Source organism: Phragmites australis, chromosome 4 (assembly GCF_958298935.1).
Source record: "Phragmites australis chromosome 4, lpPhrAust1.1, whole genome shotgun sequence".
Taxonomy (NCBI): Eukaryota; Viridiplantae; Streptophyta; class Magnoliopsida; order Poales; family Poaceae; genus Phragmites; species Phragmites australis.
The window spans coordinates 41,124,155-41,139,263 of record NC_084924.1 but is presented as its reverse complement, the minus strand read 5'-3'; the positions used below and the strand labels follow the sequence as shown (position 1 = coordinate 41,139,263).

At 43.4% G+C, this 15,109-nt stretch overlaps 1 protein-coding gene and 1 non-coding gene across 2 annotated transcripts; both read right to left on the bottom strand.

The window, feature by feature from the left end:
• Positions 1-5,508: 5,508 nt before the first annotated feature.
• On the bottom strand, positions 5,509-7,149 carry LOC133916550 (U-box domain-containing protein 21-like). Its single transcript, XM_062360254.1, has one exon. The coding sequence runs from the start codon at positions 7,024-7,026 to the stop codon at positions 5,695-5,697; it is 1,332 nt and encodes a 443-aa protein (XP_062216238.1). The 5' UTR covers positions 7,027-7,149; the 3' UTR covers positions 5,509-5,694.
• A 5,410-nt stretch (positions 7,150-12,559) lies between these two features.
• On the bottom strand, positions 12,560-12,698 carry LOC133917176 (small nucleolar RNA Z247). The gene has a single exon (XR_009909586.1). It is a non-coding gene; the product is annotated as a small nucleolar RNA Z247 (small nucleolar RNA).
• Between the last annotated feature and the right edge of the window lie 2,411 nt (positions 12,699-15,109).

The window sequence follows — 15,109 nt, the reverse complement described above, 5'->3', positions numbered from 1 at the left end:
ATAATCAAACTATATTTGTTACTGTCAATGCTTATATAGGTGATTGGTCCAAATAAATCCATGTGAGGAAGCTACAATGACCTTATGGTCGTTATCACATTCTTGGCGGGATGAGGAGCTCCAATTTGTTTGCCCACTTGACACGCACTACAAATTCTATCTTTCTCAAAAGAAACTTTTGTTAGTCCTAGGATGTGCTCCCCTTTAGAAGTTTAGACAAGTTTCTCATACCAATATGGGCTAGTCGATGATGTCACAGCCAACCCATACTAGACTTAGCAATCAAACAAGTTTTATGCCTCATTTCATCCGTTGAAAAGTCAACAAGATAAAACTTAACCTTCAAACGACTAGTGAAAGCTATTGAGGAGTCTTCCCTCTAGAAACGGTCACATCTTTATTAGTAAAAAGATAATTATAGCCTATTTCACAAAGTTGTGATACGGACAACAAGTTGTAACTAAGAGATTTGACTAACAACACATTTGAAAAAGAATTATCATTGGAGGTAGCAATTTTACCTAAACTATTTACCTCTCATTTCCCATCATCACCAAAAATGATATTTTCATGAAATCCTCTATTTTTTTAAATGATGAGAACATTCTCTTCTCTTTGGTCATATGATTTGTGCATCTACTATCAAGCACTGAACTTGATCTAACGGAGGAGTATACCTACAAAATAAGTTAAGCTTTTGTTTTAGGTACCTAAATTTGCTTAGGTCCTTTCATATTAGTCACAAGTATTTTTGGCACACACGTTCCTTTTGACAACTCGATCTTTTGTGCAGCCACTAACATATAGAGTAACTATTTTACCACTGTGGTTTCTCTTCAAAACATAAGATGCATAAAAAGTAGATTGAGGTGTATGGCCCTTGGACTTGTGTGGTGAGATCATTTTGCTTGCCTCCCTTGATGAACTTGAGGCATCCCTTGCCATTTATCACCATATGCTCACTTGGCTTGCTTGTATGCATATCAAATTCAAGGCCCCTCTTTTCCTTGTTGTCCTTAGCCTCAATGATCTTGTATAGTGTATCATTGAATTTGTATATCTTGATACATCTATACTTAACTAAAGCATTTAGTCTCGCATTCTCCTTTTGTAATACTTGCAAGAATTAAACATTAGTAGCACTAGCATTTATATCAACATTATAACAACGAGAGTAACCTTGATTAGTGGAAGCATTAGAGAGTAATGTTGCTTTATTAGAGGGAGAAGAGCTATTCCTAAGAGCATCAATTTTTACTTTAAGAGTTTTATGAGTTTCATCCAAACACTTGAATTTCTACCCTCTAGACTAGCAATTTAGATATTGACCAAATTAAGATCTTTAGTCAATTTCTCAAATTTCTCTTTCTCTTTAGCAAGGAGCTTATCGAGTTCAAGGTTTCTCTCATTTTCAAGGATGAGAAAGTCCTCTTGCTTCTCGAGAATCTCCTTTTCACTCTATATTGTTTCCATTAGCTCCTTTATATTAGACATGATATTTTTACTTAAACCTTTAAGCAAAGGTTCACAATCACAATCACTATCATTATTACTACCTAGGAGCTTGGATTGTGATTTTACCTTACGCCCTTTTGACATGAGACACTTGGAAGTGTCGTCGTCGTTACTTATGTCACCAAAAAGTGATTTTGTCGGTGTAGAGGAGTGGATGGCGATGATGGCAACTCCTTCATCATCGGAGTCGGAGTTAGAGTTGGAGTCAAACTCCTCACCAATGTGAGCTTGACTCGGATATTTCTTCTTGTGGGTCTTATACTTGTCCTTCTTAAAAGACTTGTTATTCTTTTCCTCCTTGTCTTTTCTCTTCTTTTTGTTTAGATATTTGGCGATAAAATGACCAACTTCGCCACACTCATAGCAAGCTCTCTTGAATGTTTTTCTTTTGCGCATGTCTCTCTTGTACTTGCTATAGCCACCCTTTTTCATGAATTTCTTGAATTTTCTTACAAAGAAAGCAATCTCTTCATCATCGTAGCTCTCATCTTCACTTGAGCTTTATTCTTTAACTTGCTTGCTCTTACTTGCCTTGAATGCTACTTTTTTGTTCTTGGAGGTTGAGCTTTGCTTAACTAGGTACTTGAGCTCATTGGCTTCCTCCTCCATAAGCTCATGAGCAAAAATTCTACCGAGCAAATCACTTAGTGTGAGCCTCTTGTAGTCTCTTTTTTCTCAGATGAGAGTGACCAAGGTGAGGTTTCTTAGTGCAAAAACTCTTAGCAATCTTTGCACCACCTTGTGATCATCTAGCTCTTCACTTATAAGCCCTCTATTTGTCCACAAGCACCATCATGGGGTCATATATTGTTTGGGGATTTCATCATCTTCCATAACAAATCTTCTCAATTTGCCTTCAAGCAATTTTATCTTCGACTCTCTCACGTTTGTGGTTCCTTCATGTGCGACTTGAAATGGATCATATATCACTTTGGCTTCCTCAAGCCCATCCACCTTGTTGAATTCTTCGATGCTCAAGGCACCAAGAAATACACTCGCGGCTTGTGCATTGCGGTGAAGATTTTGTTCTTGCTCGGAAGTAAGCTCTTTGTCCTTATCCTGTAGCTCAAGACCTGTGCGAACAATCTTTCAAATACTTGAATGAAGAGAGATTAGATGCAGTCTCATTTTGAGCCAAGCCTCTCATGGTGCTAACGGATATTCAAGTACGGTCTCACTAAGCCGGTCCGGGTTCAAGGCTTGACATCCTCTTAATGAAATCCCGGGGGCACGTCCTCCCCCTCGGTGCTCATATTGTGTCTCCAAGCGGCATAATGTGTCCCATCAAAATATGGCGCACACCTGGACGACACGGAAATGTAAGAGTTAGAAGCATTCAATTTATCATAATTGAATTGGATTGCAAATCCCTTGCCTTTACCGTTACCTGACTTCGAAGCATCATCTTTTGGACTCTTCTCCTCGGATGTCAACATCTTAAACTCTCCAAGTGGTGAAGACTTGTAGGAGATTAGGCTCTAATACCAATTGAATGTACGTGAGTCCCCTAGGAGGTGAATAGGCATTTCTTGAAAATTAAAACTTCACAGCGGATTACAGATTTTGGATACTCCGGATCAATCTAGAGACTCCGGGGTCCAGAGGTTTCGAGCTCAACCCGGATAGTCCAGATGGAACAAGAAATCAAAAACTAAGCTTACCTAAGCAAGTCTAATTGAATCTAAGGGTTACCACAAGTTTTAAAGGAATCTTAAAGACAATTTCACCAACCACCTGTAGATACAAACTCGCAAACAAGTAGATCGTACAAATTGCCCCAAACATCAACTAGAACGAGAAAGTATACAAGAAAGTAAAGGAGACAAGAATTTGTTTCCTGATGTTTAGATCAAACGATCCTACGTCTCTGTTAAGGTGCTCACAAAGAGTCAGATCTCTTTCAACCCTTATCCTCACAAAGCGACCATGAAGATCGAGCTTGGGCTTACTCAAAGCTTCGTCTTCTCTTGCAGAGGCAAGGATGACCTTCACAAACTTTTCAGGGCACTCCACAAGCTTGGGTGCTCTCCGAGTGACGCCTAGCCGTCTAGGAGCTCTAAGCTCCAAGAGTAACGAACGCGAATCAATGGATTGATAACGAACTCAAGTGCTCAAAGGATGAATTTATGCTCATTAGCACTCAATCTCACTTTCCCAATCCAACTCTCAAAATCTTGCAAGATTTGATGCACTGAATGAGTTAGGAGGGCTATTAAATGGCTATAAATGTGTTTGTCTCTAGTTGGTTCAGTAACAACAGCATATTAAAGAAGAGGGTGAGAGGGTATATATACTCTCTCCTCAAAAAAACTAGTCGTTATAGTGATTTTTATACTGACCTGGAGTACCAGGTTATATCCGGAGAATCCGAGTTGGCACTTAAATATGTAACTGAGAGCCCTATCCGGAACCCAACTCGGAGGGTCCGGAAGACTAACAGAACCTGGAGTATCCGGGTCAATCCAGAGACTCCGGGTAAAAAAAATTGAACAAAGCACCCTTGCCGGAGCTGAACTCGGAGACTCCGGCTGACACACTAGAATCTTAAGTATCCGGGTTAGCCCGAAGACTCTAGGTCCAGACTAAGACATTTAACTTTTTGGTATTCGTGGGGTGATTTGTGTATCTTTTCTTTGGTCTAGATGGACACTTTATGCACTGAGACATCTTCAAGTCAATCTATACACATCCCTCTTGATAGAATGGCATACATATACTTAAATTCAAAAATAAAATCAATTTAAATCTATTGAATGACTACATGCCGCTTCTCTTTTCTTTTTGATGGACGCCAATGTCATTTAACTTCCTTGATGAGACTAAAATATGTTCATAACTTTGATAAACTTATTAGCCCCTTAATCGTTTATCATCAATTATCCAAAACCCATATAGGGGCCTAGATGCACTTTCAGTATTGGCAATCTGACTCCTATTTTGTCGGTCTGACTTCTGGATATGCATAAAACATAACAAAATTCCTCTCGGACGAATGAGATCCAAAAGCTGAAATCCAATCAAACAACCTCCAAATTCAATGAAATTTGAACCAGAGTACAGCTAGATATGGAGAATCACCGCCATAAAAGATCCATCCCAAAAGATCAAGAAATCATCACAATTTTTTTTTGTTTTTTTAAGAAACTAATGTGAGAGATGAATAAGGCAAGAACTCCAAATTTGTAATGCTCGTGAGATAGATTGATCCAAGATCATTCAAGAAATATTATCATGATGGTGCCATGTGCACCACTATCCATCGTTCAAGGTTTTGAGGCCAAACCACCAAACTATCCCGTATGCTTTTCAAAGCGTGACTTCCTGCTTGCTTTCACCTGAAGCAAGTATTCCCGATCTTGACATGTGTCATCTCATCCCGCGATCTTCCACGTCGGCAGGTCTCTCCCACTTCTACTCCCACGGACAACCTCATCACTCGTACCAACCACGATTGTCTTTGACTTGGTCAATCCGCCATCTTAATAAACCATCCAATGCTTCTTGACCTCTCTATGTGTCCGGTGTGGATCACCCATGACTTCGCTCGACTTCCTGATCGTTCGGCTCTAAGCCACCCGCTTAGTCCTGATCCTCCTCGCTGTTAACCGTCATGTTTATTATATTGACCTACCATAATGAGATAAGAAAACATATTTCTCCAATTCTACAATATAACATCCACCACCTTTCATCAACTCCAGTTAGCAACATAATCATATCTATGCATTTTCATCAAGTAAACCATCGCCATTCACAACAATACATTTTATCCTAAAATGCACTTTCTATGCACCTACATAACATGCAAGTCCATGCATGATAATATCACCCATATACTTAACCATACATGTACTAACATATCCAACACATATACATCAATGCATTTAAACATCACACATCTCACCGTATACCCTCGCACCTAAAACAAATCTCAATGCAATCAACTATACTTATTGGTAATTACTCATAACATTAGCTAGATCATCCGCATCGTCTCACACCTTAAAAGCTACTAAACAATAAATTTACACAAAAGTTATTCACAAATGAAAATCACAGATTTATGTTTTCGTTTTGTTCATTCTTTCTTCTGAACCTAAGCTGTTCAAGTAGCACGTCCAAATAAAGTTGCACCTCTTTATCTTACAGTATCCTTTTTACATCAGCATACCCTTTTATTTAAGACAGCTTGTTGAGCCCTCTGAAATCTACAGCGTCGACGCATTCGCCTACGCCCTTGTACTTGTTGAGCATCTTGAGCAGCTCGGTGGCCTTCTCCTTGGTTGCGTCCCTGCAGCCAACCTGCAAGAGAAGGAGCAGCTTCTGGAACGCGCCGACTCGCAGCGCCTCGACCAGGCACCGCGTCACCGCGTCCTCCTCTTCCTCCCCGTCGCGGGGCGCCCTGCCGAGCCGCCACAACGTCGACACGGCCAGCTCGGTGGCCAGGTCGGACACGCGGAACATCTTCTTGACGAGCACGGGCACGGCGAGCGCGTGCGCCCGCGCGCTCGCGCGGCCTTCCTCCGACACGAGCACCGCGTCGAGCACCGCTAGCGCTTTCTCGGACATGCTCTTGTCGGCGTCGACGAGGGCCTCGACGAGCACGGGGACGAGCCCGGCGGTTGCTAGCCGCGCCGAGACGTGCTCGTCGTAGCGCGCCAGGTGGTAGGTGGCGACCATGGCGGCCTTGGTAGCCTGAGGGCAGATAGGAGACTTGATGATCTTGACCAGCGCGTCTACGATCTCGTCGAGCTTTTCGCTCAAGTCCGTGAACTCTCCGTCGCACGAGACGATCTCCTTGATCGCCAGCACGGCATTCATCCTTCCCGCTAAGCTCCCGTGCTCGGCAATGGCGACCAGAGACCGCAGCGAGCTCGGCGAGACCAATATTCTGGCGGCCTCCTCGTCCAACGGCATCATGCAGACCAATGTCTCCAGGACGTCATCAAGAACGCCCCCCGCCGGCGCGCTGTGAGCGGCAGCGAGCGACTCGAACGCCGCGGCCAGCACGCGGCCCGTGCCGATGGACACGAAGCAGCGCCTGTTCCGCTCGCTGTCCCTGGCGAGGGCCTTTACCTTCGCGACCACCTCGGCGCACCGCGCCGCAGCGTCGTCCCGGCCGCGGACGCGCGCGGACTCGGCGAGGTCGAACAGGAGCTCGGACGCCTGGACGGGCGTGACGGGAATCTTGGGCGTGGGTATCCGCTCGACGCCGCGGGAGCGGTTGGCGACGCACCAGTCCTGGATGACCCGGCGGATGGCGTGGTTGGGGACGAGGTCCTCGTGCCGGAGCAGCGCGTGCGTGACGGGGCACGTGGCGCGGCCCTTGTCCAGCCACGCCTCGATGCTCTCCCGGTCGTACGTGATCCCCGTCGGCGCCGTGACGGGGTCCCGCATGAGGTCCAGCGAGATCGGGCACCGGAAGTGCGCCGGGATCGCCAGCTCCACGCCGCCGCCGAGTGACACCGCCTTGGTCTCCGCCCTCCGTGCCCTCCGCGCCAGCAGCGCCATCAGAAAACCAGCGAAGGCTAGAAGGATTTCGACGATGAGTTCTTGGAGTCGAGAGGCGTACGTGTTGGGTCCTCCTCTGGGTGGGTGTGGTGTGAAGAGTTCAATGAGACGACTGGGCGCAGGAGGAAGGGTTCAAATAGGGAGGGAAGCCAACGGAAGGGGTGAAGGGTTTGAATGGGAATGTTGACGTTGAACGTGTGTTTGAATGCGTTTTAAACAGCGGGGAACGGAGGAAACGGTCGGTAATGCCTTAACGCGCGCTGTCTTTAGTTAGGCGCCAGCAGTCACGGTCTTATTTTCATTTTTGGAAGGTCCGGCAAGTATAAGTTCTATTTGGTTTAGCTTTTGCTACTAACATAAAGCTGAATTAAACAGTCTACTTCTGAAAATAGCTTCTAAAAAGTAAAAATTGATAAAAACTGTCATTATTACTAGAAGCTGGTTTAGAGTAGTTTTTATAGCTTATGAGTGATAATGTTCTGAAGGGTATTACATATTTCATCCATATTAAAAATAGTTTTTTTCATAAGCAGTTTTTAAAAAAACATCAGGCTAACCAAACGCGTCTAAGAATTCATCAGGCGAACATTGTAGATTTTTTTTCCTGATACCTGCAGGACTTGAGCCGTTTCTTGTTAAAAAAAAAAGAAGAAGAAAACTTGTAATGTTTTTGTTTTTCACTACTGGAAAAACAACGTGTAAATAATCTTGTGTGAATGGAGCTAGTCCATAGTTTCAGTTTTCGTAGTTCAGACTAGTTCAGAGTCCAGACTATCATCTTGTGCATGTAAGTCTGAGTGTCATCACTCTCAGCTAGAACCTGATCGCAATTTATGACAACGTTTCAAATTCATAACAATGACAGGTTGATCGCCGCAGCTGTATTACCAAAGACAAGAATCGTTCCTTGCTGTAAAGTGGGAAAATTGATTGCAATTGGAATAATTCAAAGTCCAGTCATCTACAACTCGCTGTTACCTTGTCAGCACTGGCACCATTTCGGTAATCGAAAATGCCATGCATTCGCTGTTTCCAAGCGTTGCTACAGTGTTCCATGTCACAGTGCCCGCGCGTTCCGGTCGTATAGCAGTTCTCTTCGGCAATTGTGTGCATGGTACGGCAATTTTCGTTCCGAATTATCAACTAAGTCTTCTGAACCGGAGCCGGTACTAGCGACATTTCAAATTCTGAAGACTCTTTCGCTCTGAAAAACTTGGCTCCCGTCGTCACGTTTGAATTGCAAGACATGGCACAATCTCACCAGCTGATCTCCCTGAAGAATTATATTTTTCGAGAACGTTCTCCTTGAAGAATTATAAACAGAGACTATATCTCGGTTATGCGTAACAATCGATGATTTAAGGTAGTAACTTTGTGGTGGTGATCTCCATCATAGAGCTGTTCCAAACTTGTAGCAGCTCATCACTTCACCACATGCCTAGTCACTAAGACGTAGTGTAGAATACCTCAAACCAAGTCAGCTGGTCTAGAAACTCATGTGAAACAATCAGAGGTGCGGAAGATTGGATGGAAACGCCGTGCCTCCTTCCGGCGGGCGTGTACGTGTTAATATAGGCGAGGAAACTCCCCTCGCATGGATTACAATTGGTGTTGCATGTCTTGCGGTGATCACAACTAACTATATATAGAATACAACAAATCTAACTACCAACAGCTGATCAACCTTGCATGTCATGCATACACATATTACAAATTCTGAATTACATTTGTTTATCTAACACTCCTCCTCAATCACAACCGCGTGAGAGGTTGAGATTGTGCTTGAAGTTCTCCAGCTGTCGAACAGTCATTGCTTTGGTGAATCCATCTGCCACCTGATCACCTGAGGGAACAAAGTCTATCTGCAAAAGATTTCTAGAAACTCTTTCCCTAACAAAGTGATAATCAACCTCAATATGTTTAGTTCTAGCATGAAACACTGGATTAGACGAGAGGTACTTAGCTCCTAGATTATCACGCCACAATTTTGCAGTCAGTGGAGTGTAAACACCAACTTCTTTTAATAATGTCTGAATCCACATTATCTCTGATGTTACATTTGCAATGGCTTTATATTCTGCTTCGGTGCTTGATCTGGAGATTGTGGCTTATTTGCGTGCACTCCAGGATATCAAATTTGACTCAAGAAAAATAGCAAACCCTCCAGTAGACCTTCTGTCATCTAGAGAACCTGCCCAATCTGCATCTGTAAAACCACTGATCAACATTGAGTTAGACCGACTAATCTTGAGACCTACCCTTGTATTCTGTCTCAAATACCTTAATATTCTTTTTTACTGCTGACCAGTGAACCTCAGTAGGTGCATGTAGAAATTAACATACTTTGTTAACAGGGAATGCTATATCAGGTCTGGTGAGAGTTAGATATTGCAGAGCACCAACTATACTTCTGTAGTTTGTAGCATCTTTAGTACCCAAAGGAGATCCTTCAAACGCAGATAACTTCTCACTAGTAGAAAGTGGTGTACTAACAGGTTTACATTCTGACATATTTACTCTTTTAAGCAAATCAGATGCATACGTATCCTGTGTTAAAACTATACCATCACGTACCTTGCTCACTTCAATTCCAAGGAAATAACGCAATTCTCCTAGATCTTTCAATGCAAAGTCCTGTCTCAGATCATGTAGCAGACTTGTAGTGGCTTCTATAGTTGAACTGACTACTATAATATCATCAACATAGATCAACACAAATATTGTTACTCCTCCTTTGTTAAAATAAAACAAAAGAAGTATCTGCCTTTGATGCACTAAAGCCAAGTTTAATCAATTTAGAACTGAGTCTAGCATACCATGCTCGTGGTGCTTGCTTCAAGCCATAAAGAGCCTTGTCCAATTTGCATACAAAGTTGGGCATTGTGATGTCTACATAATCAGGAGGCTGTTTCATGTATACTTCTTCTTCTAGTATCCCATGAAGAAAAGCATTTTCCACATCTAGTTGCCTCAAACTCCATCCTTTTGAAACAACAATAGATAAAATAGTCCGAATTGTAGTCATTTTCACAACTGGACTAAACGTATCTTCGTAATCTATGCCATATCTTTGTTTGAAGCCTTTAGCTACCAACCGAGCCTTATATCTGTCTAGACTCCCATCAGCTTTAAGTTTTGTTTTATATACCCATTTGCAATCTATGACATTGCTGCCTTTCTTAGGTGGAACCAAGTGCCAAGTTTTATTCTTCATTAATGCATTGTACTCTATATCCATAGCTTCTTTCCAATGTTTGCTAATTAGAGCTTCTTCTACACTGTGTGGTTCACCACTAATAGCAGCAAGACCATAGCGAATACGACCATCAGTAAATACCTTAGGCTTCGTGATGCCATCCTGGAGTCTGGTTCGTGGCCGTCCTTGTGAAGCTTGTACCGGTTCTGGAGCTGCATCCGATATAGGATCCGAGGCCTCCGGTGTAGAAGATCCGGCTTCAGGCGGCGCAGGTGGCGCAGAGACTCCAGAAGCAGGCGGGGCAGATCGGGCAGATCCCGAGTGAGATTCTGTCGGAGTAGCACGGTCCCCCCCTGGCGCCGGACTTTGCGTGGCGTCCACGGAGAGGTCGGTGGCAGCCGCACGTGGAGACGAGCCCGGATTGGCCCATGTGTCGCCTGAAGAGGTGCCTGCAGCGGCTGGTGTGCCTATCCTGGGGATAGGAGAAACGGCAGGCGCCGATCCCGGAGCTGCTTGGCGCGGAAAGAAGGAAGGACTCGTGCCTGTGCCATCTCCGGATGTTGTGCCCTGTGTAGCATTTGTTTCTCCACAAAAATCATTAGAGTTTTTACCATTAAACATATGATCAACTACAAATTCTCCCCATGTTGATGGATTAAGCAAGGAAGGAGGAAGAAGAAGAATTTCAGAGCGAATTCGAGCGCCTGCATTGGCATGTAGTTTAGCGAAAGGAAAAATATTCTCATCGAATATTACATCGCGAGAAATATAAATACGTCCTGATGTTATATCCAGACACTTAAAACCCTTGTGGAGATTGCTGTAGCCAAGGAAGGCACATTCCTTAGACCGAAAGGCAAGTTTATGCTTGTTATATGGGTGCAAATTCGGCCAACAAGCACATCCAAAGACGCGCAAAGCTGAGTAGTCAGGTTGGGTATGGAACAGGCGCTCGAGAGGGGTCTCAAAATTGATGACTTTGCTGGGTGTTCGATTGATGAGGAATGTGCCGCAAGGTTTCATCCCAAAGTTTGAGAGGCATATGTGCATGAGCTAAAAGAGACAACCCTACTTCCACAATGTGTCGGTGTTTTCGCTCAGTGGTGCCATTTTGTTGATGAGCATGAGGACAGGAAACTAGGTGAGAGACCCCAATTTTTGTAAAAAAGGAGTTCGGTTTCTCATATTCGCCTCCCCAGTCGGTTTGAACAGCAATAATTTTCCGATCAAAAAGCATTTCAACAAGATTTTGGAAATCTTTAAATTTTTCAAACACCTCAGATTTGAATCTTAAAAGATAAATCCAGGTAAATTTGCTATAATCATCAATAAAACTCACGTAGTATTTGTACTTGCCCACAGAATCTGGCGTAGCACCCCAAACATCAGAGAATATGAGCTCAAGAGGATGGGTGGAAATACTAGTAGATGTAGGATACGGGAGCTGATGACTTTTTGCTTGTTGACAAGCATCACACACAGAACCTTTACTTGAATCAAAAGAATATGGAAATTTATATGTTTTAAGAATCCTTTCAACAATAGGAAATGCAGGATGTCCTAAGCGACTATGCCATCTATCAAGTGGCACTTTATTGATTCCAAAGGCTTGCTTGGGCGTAGGTGCAGGAGGAAGGGGATACAACCCCTTTCGACAGGGTCCCTTAAGAAGAGTGCTCCTCGTGTCCCGATCCTTTATAAGAAAGAAATTGGGGTGAAATTAAAAGAAGACATTATTGTCGGATGCAAGGCGATGAACAGAAATAAGGTTCTTTTTGGTAGAAGGAACATGTAAGATGTCATGAAGATGTAGATTACGATCTGGGGTAAGAATTGTAGATTGACCAATATGTTTAATGTTCATACCTGCACCACTAGCGATGTGGATCTGATCAGCACCATTGTATCTGTCACGGACAGCCAGCTTCTCAAGCTCTCCTGTGATGTGGTCGGTAGCACCTGTATCGGTGTACCAACTGTTGTCGATGGTGTAGGAGTTCATTGCAGCCGCCACATGTCTCTCTTCTGGAACGTAGCTTTCATCAAACCGGTGCCAACACCGATCTGCAGTGTGGCCGGTTTTGAAGCAAACTTGACACTGCGGCCTAGAGTTGCCACTGTTGGAGCCACCACGGTTGGAATTACCGCGGCCAGTACCTGCACTGTTGCCTTGTCGTTGATTGGTGTTGACGCTGTTGGTGTTGATTCGTCCGCGTCCACCAGAGCCACGGCCACGGTTGGTACTGCGGACACGGCCAAAGCCTCCTCCACGACCACCTCGGTTGGCCATATTGACCGAAGATGCAGAGTGACCATTGCCTAAAATCTCCATGCGAGTCTCAAAAGCAAGAAGTTGAGTATAAGCATCTCTTACCGACACAGATTCCTTGCTTGCAAGAAGGGCAGAGACTATGGGATCGAAATCTAAGTCAAGCCCGGTGAGAATGTATGTCAAGAGCTCTTCATCTTCAATTGGCCTGCCGGCAGCCGCCATCTCTTCTCCAAGGGTACGCATCTTGCCGACGTACTCCGTGATGGTCTGGTTTCCCTTCTGCGCCGTGGCCAATGCGAGCCGTGTGTTCACAGCCCGAGCTCTATTCTGCGACGAGTACATTGCCCCGATCGCAGACCAGAGATTTGCCGCCGTTTCTTGAGCGGCGACTTGGGAGAGAACGTCTCGTCCTAGGGAGCCGAGGACGAAACTCAGGACCTGTTGATCCTTGGCATACCATTCGTCGTATGCTGGGTTGGGGACGAGAATTTCCTTGCCGGCGGCATCCTTGCCATTAATCTCTTCAGCAGGAATTGGTCTTGCCCCGGTAAGGTGTCCCTCCAAGCGCGATCCTCGGACGGCAGCGAGTATCTGCGCCTTCCACATTGCGTGGTTGGATTTGCTGAGTTTTTCGGTGATGGCGACTCCCACCAGAGGATTGACAATGGCGGAGGAGGAAGCCATGGTGGTGGTAGATGGATTTCAGTTTGTGGAATTGGCTCTGATAACCATGTGAAACAATCAGAGGTGCGGAAGATTGGATGGAAACGCCGTGCCTCCTCCTGGCGGGCGTGTACGTGTTAATATAGGCGAGGAAACTCCCCTCACATGGATTACAATTGGTGTTGCATGTCTTGCGGTGATCACAACTAACTATATTTAGAATACAACAAATCTAACTACCAACAGCTGATCAACCTTGCATGTCATGCATACACATATTACAAATTCTGAATTACATTTGTTTATCTAACAACTCATACTAGTAGTAAGGTCACTAAGACTAGTGTAGAATAGCTCAAACCAAGTGAGCTGGTCTAGAAACTCATACTAGTAGTAAGGTCAAAATCACAGGTTCTGCTAGAACTGGCAGAAAGAGAAACTTAGCTAAAGCTGCCACTGAATCCTTCCAGCATCACTTGGTTCCAAGTTGGCAGCTATATTAAAAGCTGGAGTACTGATGCTAGAAAAGGGCCTTTTGCTTTTGATTTACAGACTGTTAAGTACCGGCAGCCCTATTCATTGACCAACACATATAGTGTGATTATCAGCTAAAAGTAAGCAATGTTACTCTGGGCCGCAAGTTCAGAAATTCTGCATTGGAACTGCTACCGAATTATTTCTTCCTATGAATTCATTCGATCAATAACAGTCTCGTTGCGACGATATTTCTGGAATCAATAACATATTAGTCCAGTCAAGATTAGACGGACTCTCGGGCCCTCTGCTATTGTAGTTTGCTGTAGCAGCAGTTCTAATACTGGTTATGCATACGTGTATATATTAGATATATATTTATACGTATATATACATATATGTATGCGTACATATGTAATTTTCTTTTTCAAAAAATTTTAAAAAAATATCAAAATAAATATTAGTTATATTAATAAATCAGTTGAAAAAATTTAAAATGCAAAGAAAAATATCTAAAAACTCAAAAAAATATTTCATATTTTTTTAGGTTAGTATTACTTTCATTTACATGTTAAAACTATGTGCATGCAAAAAGTACTACTGTTTTCTCTATAATTAATTGAATGTATTTATCATTAATAATTTCATAAATAAATATTAAAATGTACAAAATTTGTGAACATATTTTTTTAATTTTCTTTTATCGTGCTCTGTACAGTAAAATAAAAAGGGCGCGGCACAATCAGACTACTATTTCTTCGTGGCAGCATTCTTTCTCTAGAAGCGTATCAACTGTTGTCAGCTGAAGACTAACAGTACCTGCTCCTCATTCTAGAAATCCTACAAACAAAGGCAAAAAAAAAAAAGGAAAATCAAACAAGCACACACGCACGACCTTCAGGAACTTCCAAGGTCTGGGGATAATTATTATCGACTTGTTTAATTTAGAAAAAATCCCAATGCAGGGCAATCAGTTCGTGCATCTTCTTGTGTTCCCATTCAGCCATGCGTGGTCTATTCTGCTGTGTGGAAATCAAATGCAGGTAAATTTACCTAACTTACAACTTCGCTCATCTGGACGTCCACTAGATTGAACGTTTGGTCTATTGTGAGTATTTATACTCGTAGTATGTTTGTTTGAACTGTTGAAATCATTGATCGGTCAATCCCTGGTCTCCGATGGGAAGTAGGTTCAGACCGAATGCCGTTCATCGTTCCGTTCTTCAACTAAGACCGTTGCGGCTCCTTAGGTCGCTGTCGTGTACTCATACGTGCACACGCGCTTCTCTGGCCGTTCTCCGATGGAAACGCAACTCGAAAGGGGGCATGGACACACTGTCATCTAGACCGTTGATCCCTTTTATTTGATACTTACCGTTAATTCTCTTATTTATCTTATAATTTTTTAAATAATCTATCAAATACGAATTTTAATATAAATAAACTGTAAGTTCTAGTGAAATTTTCCCTCCACATAA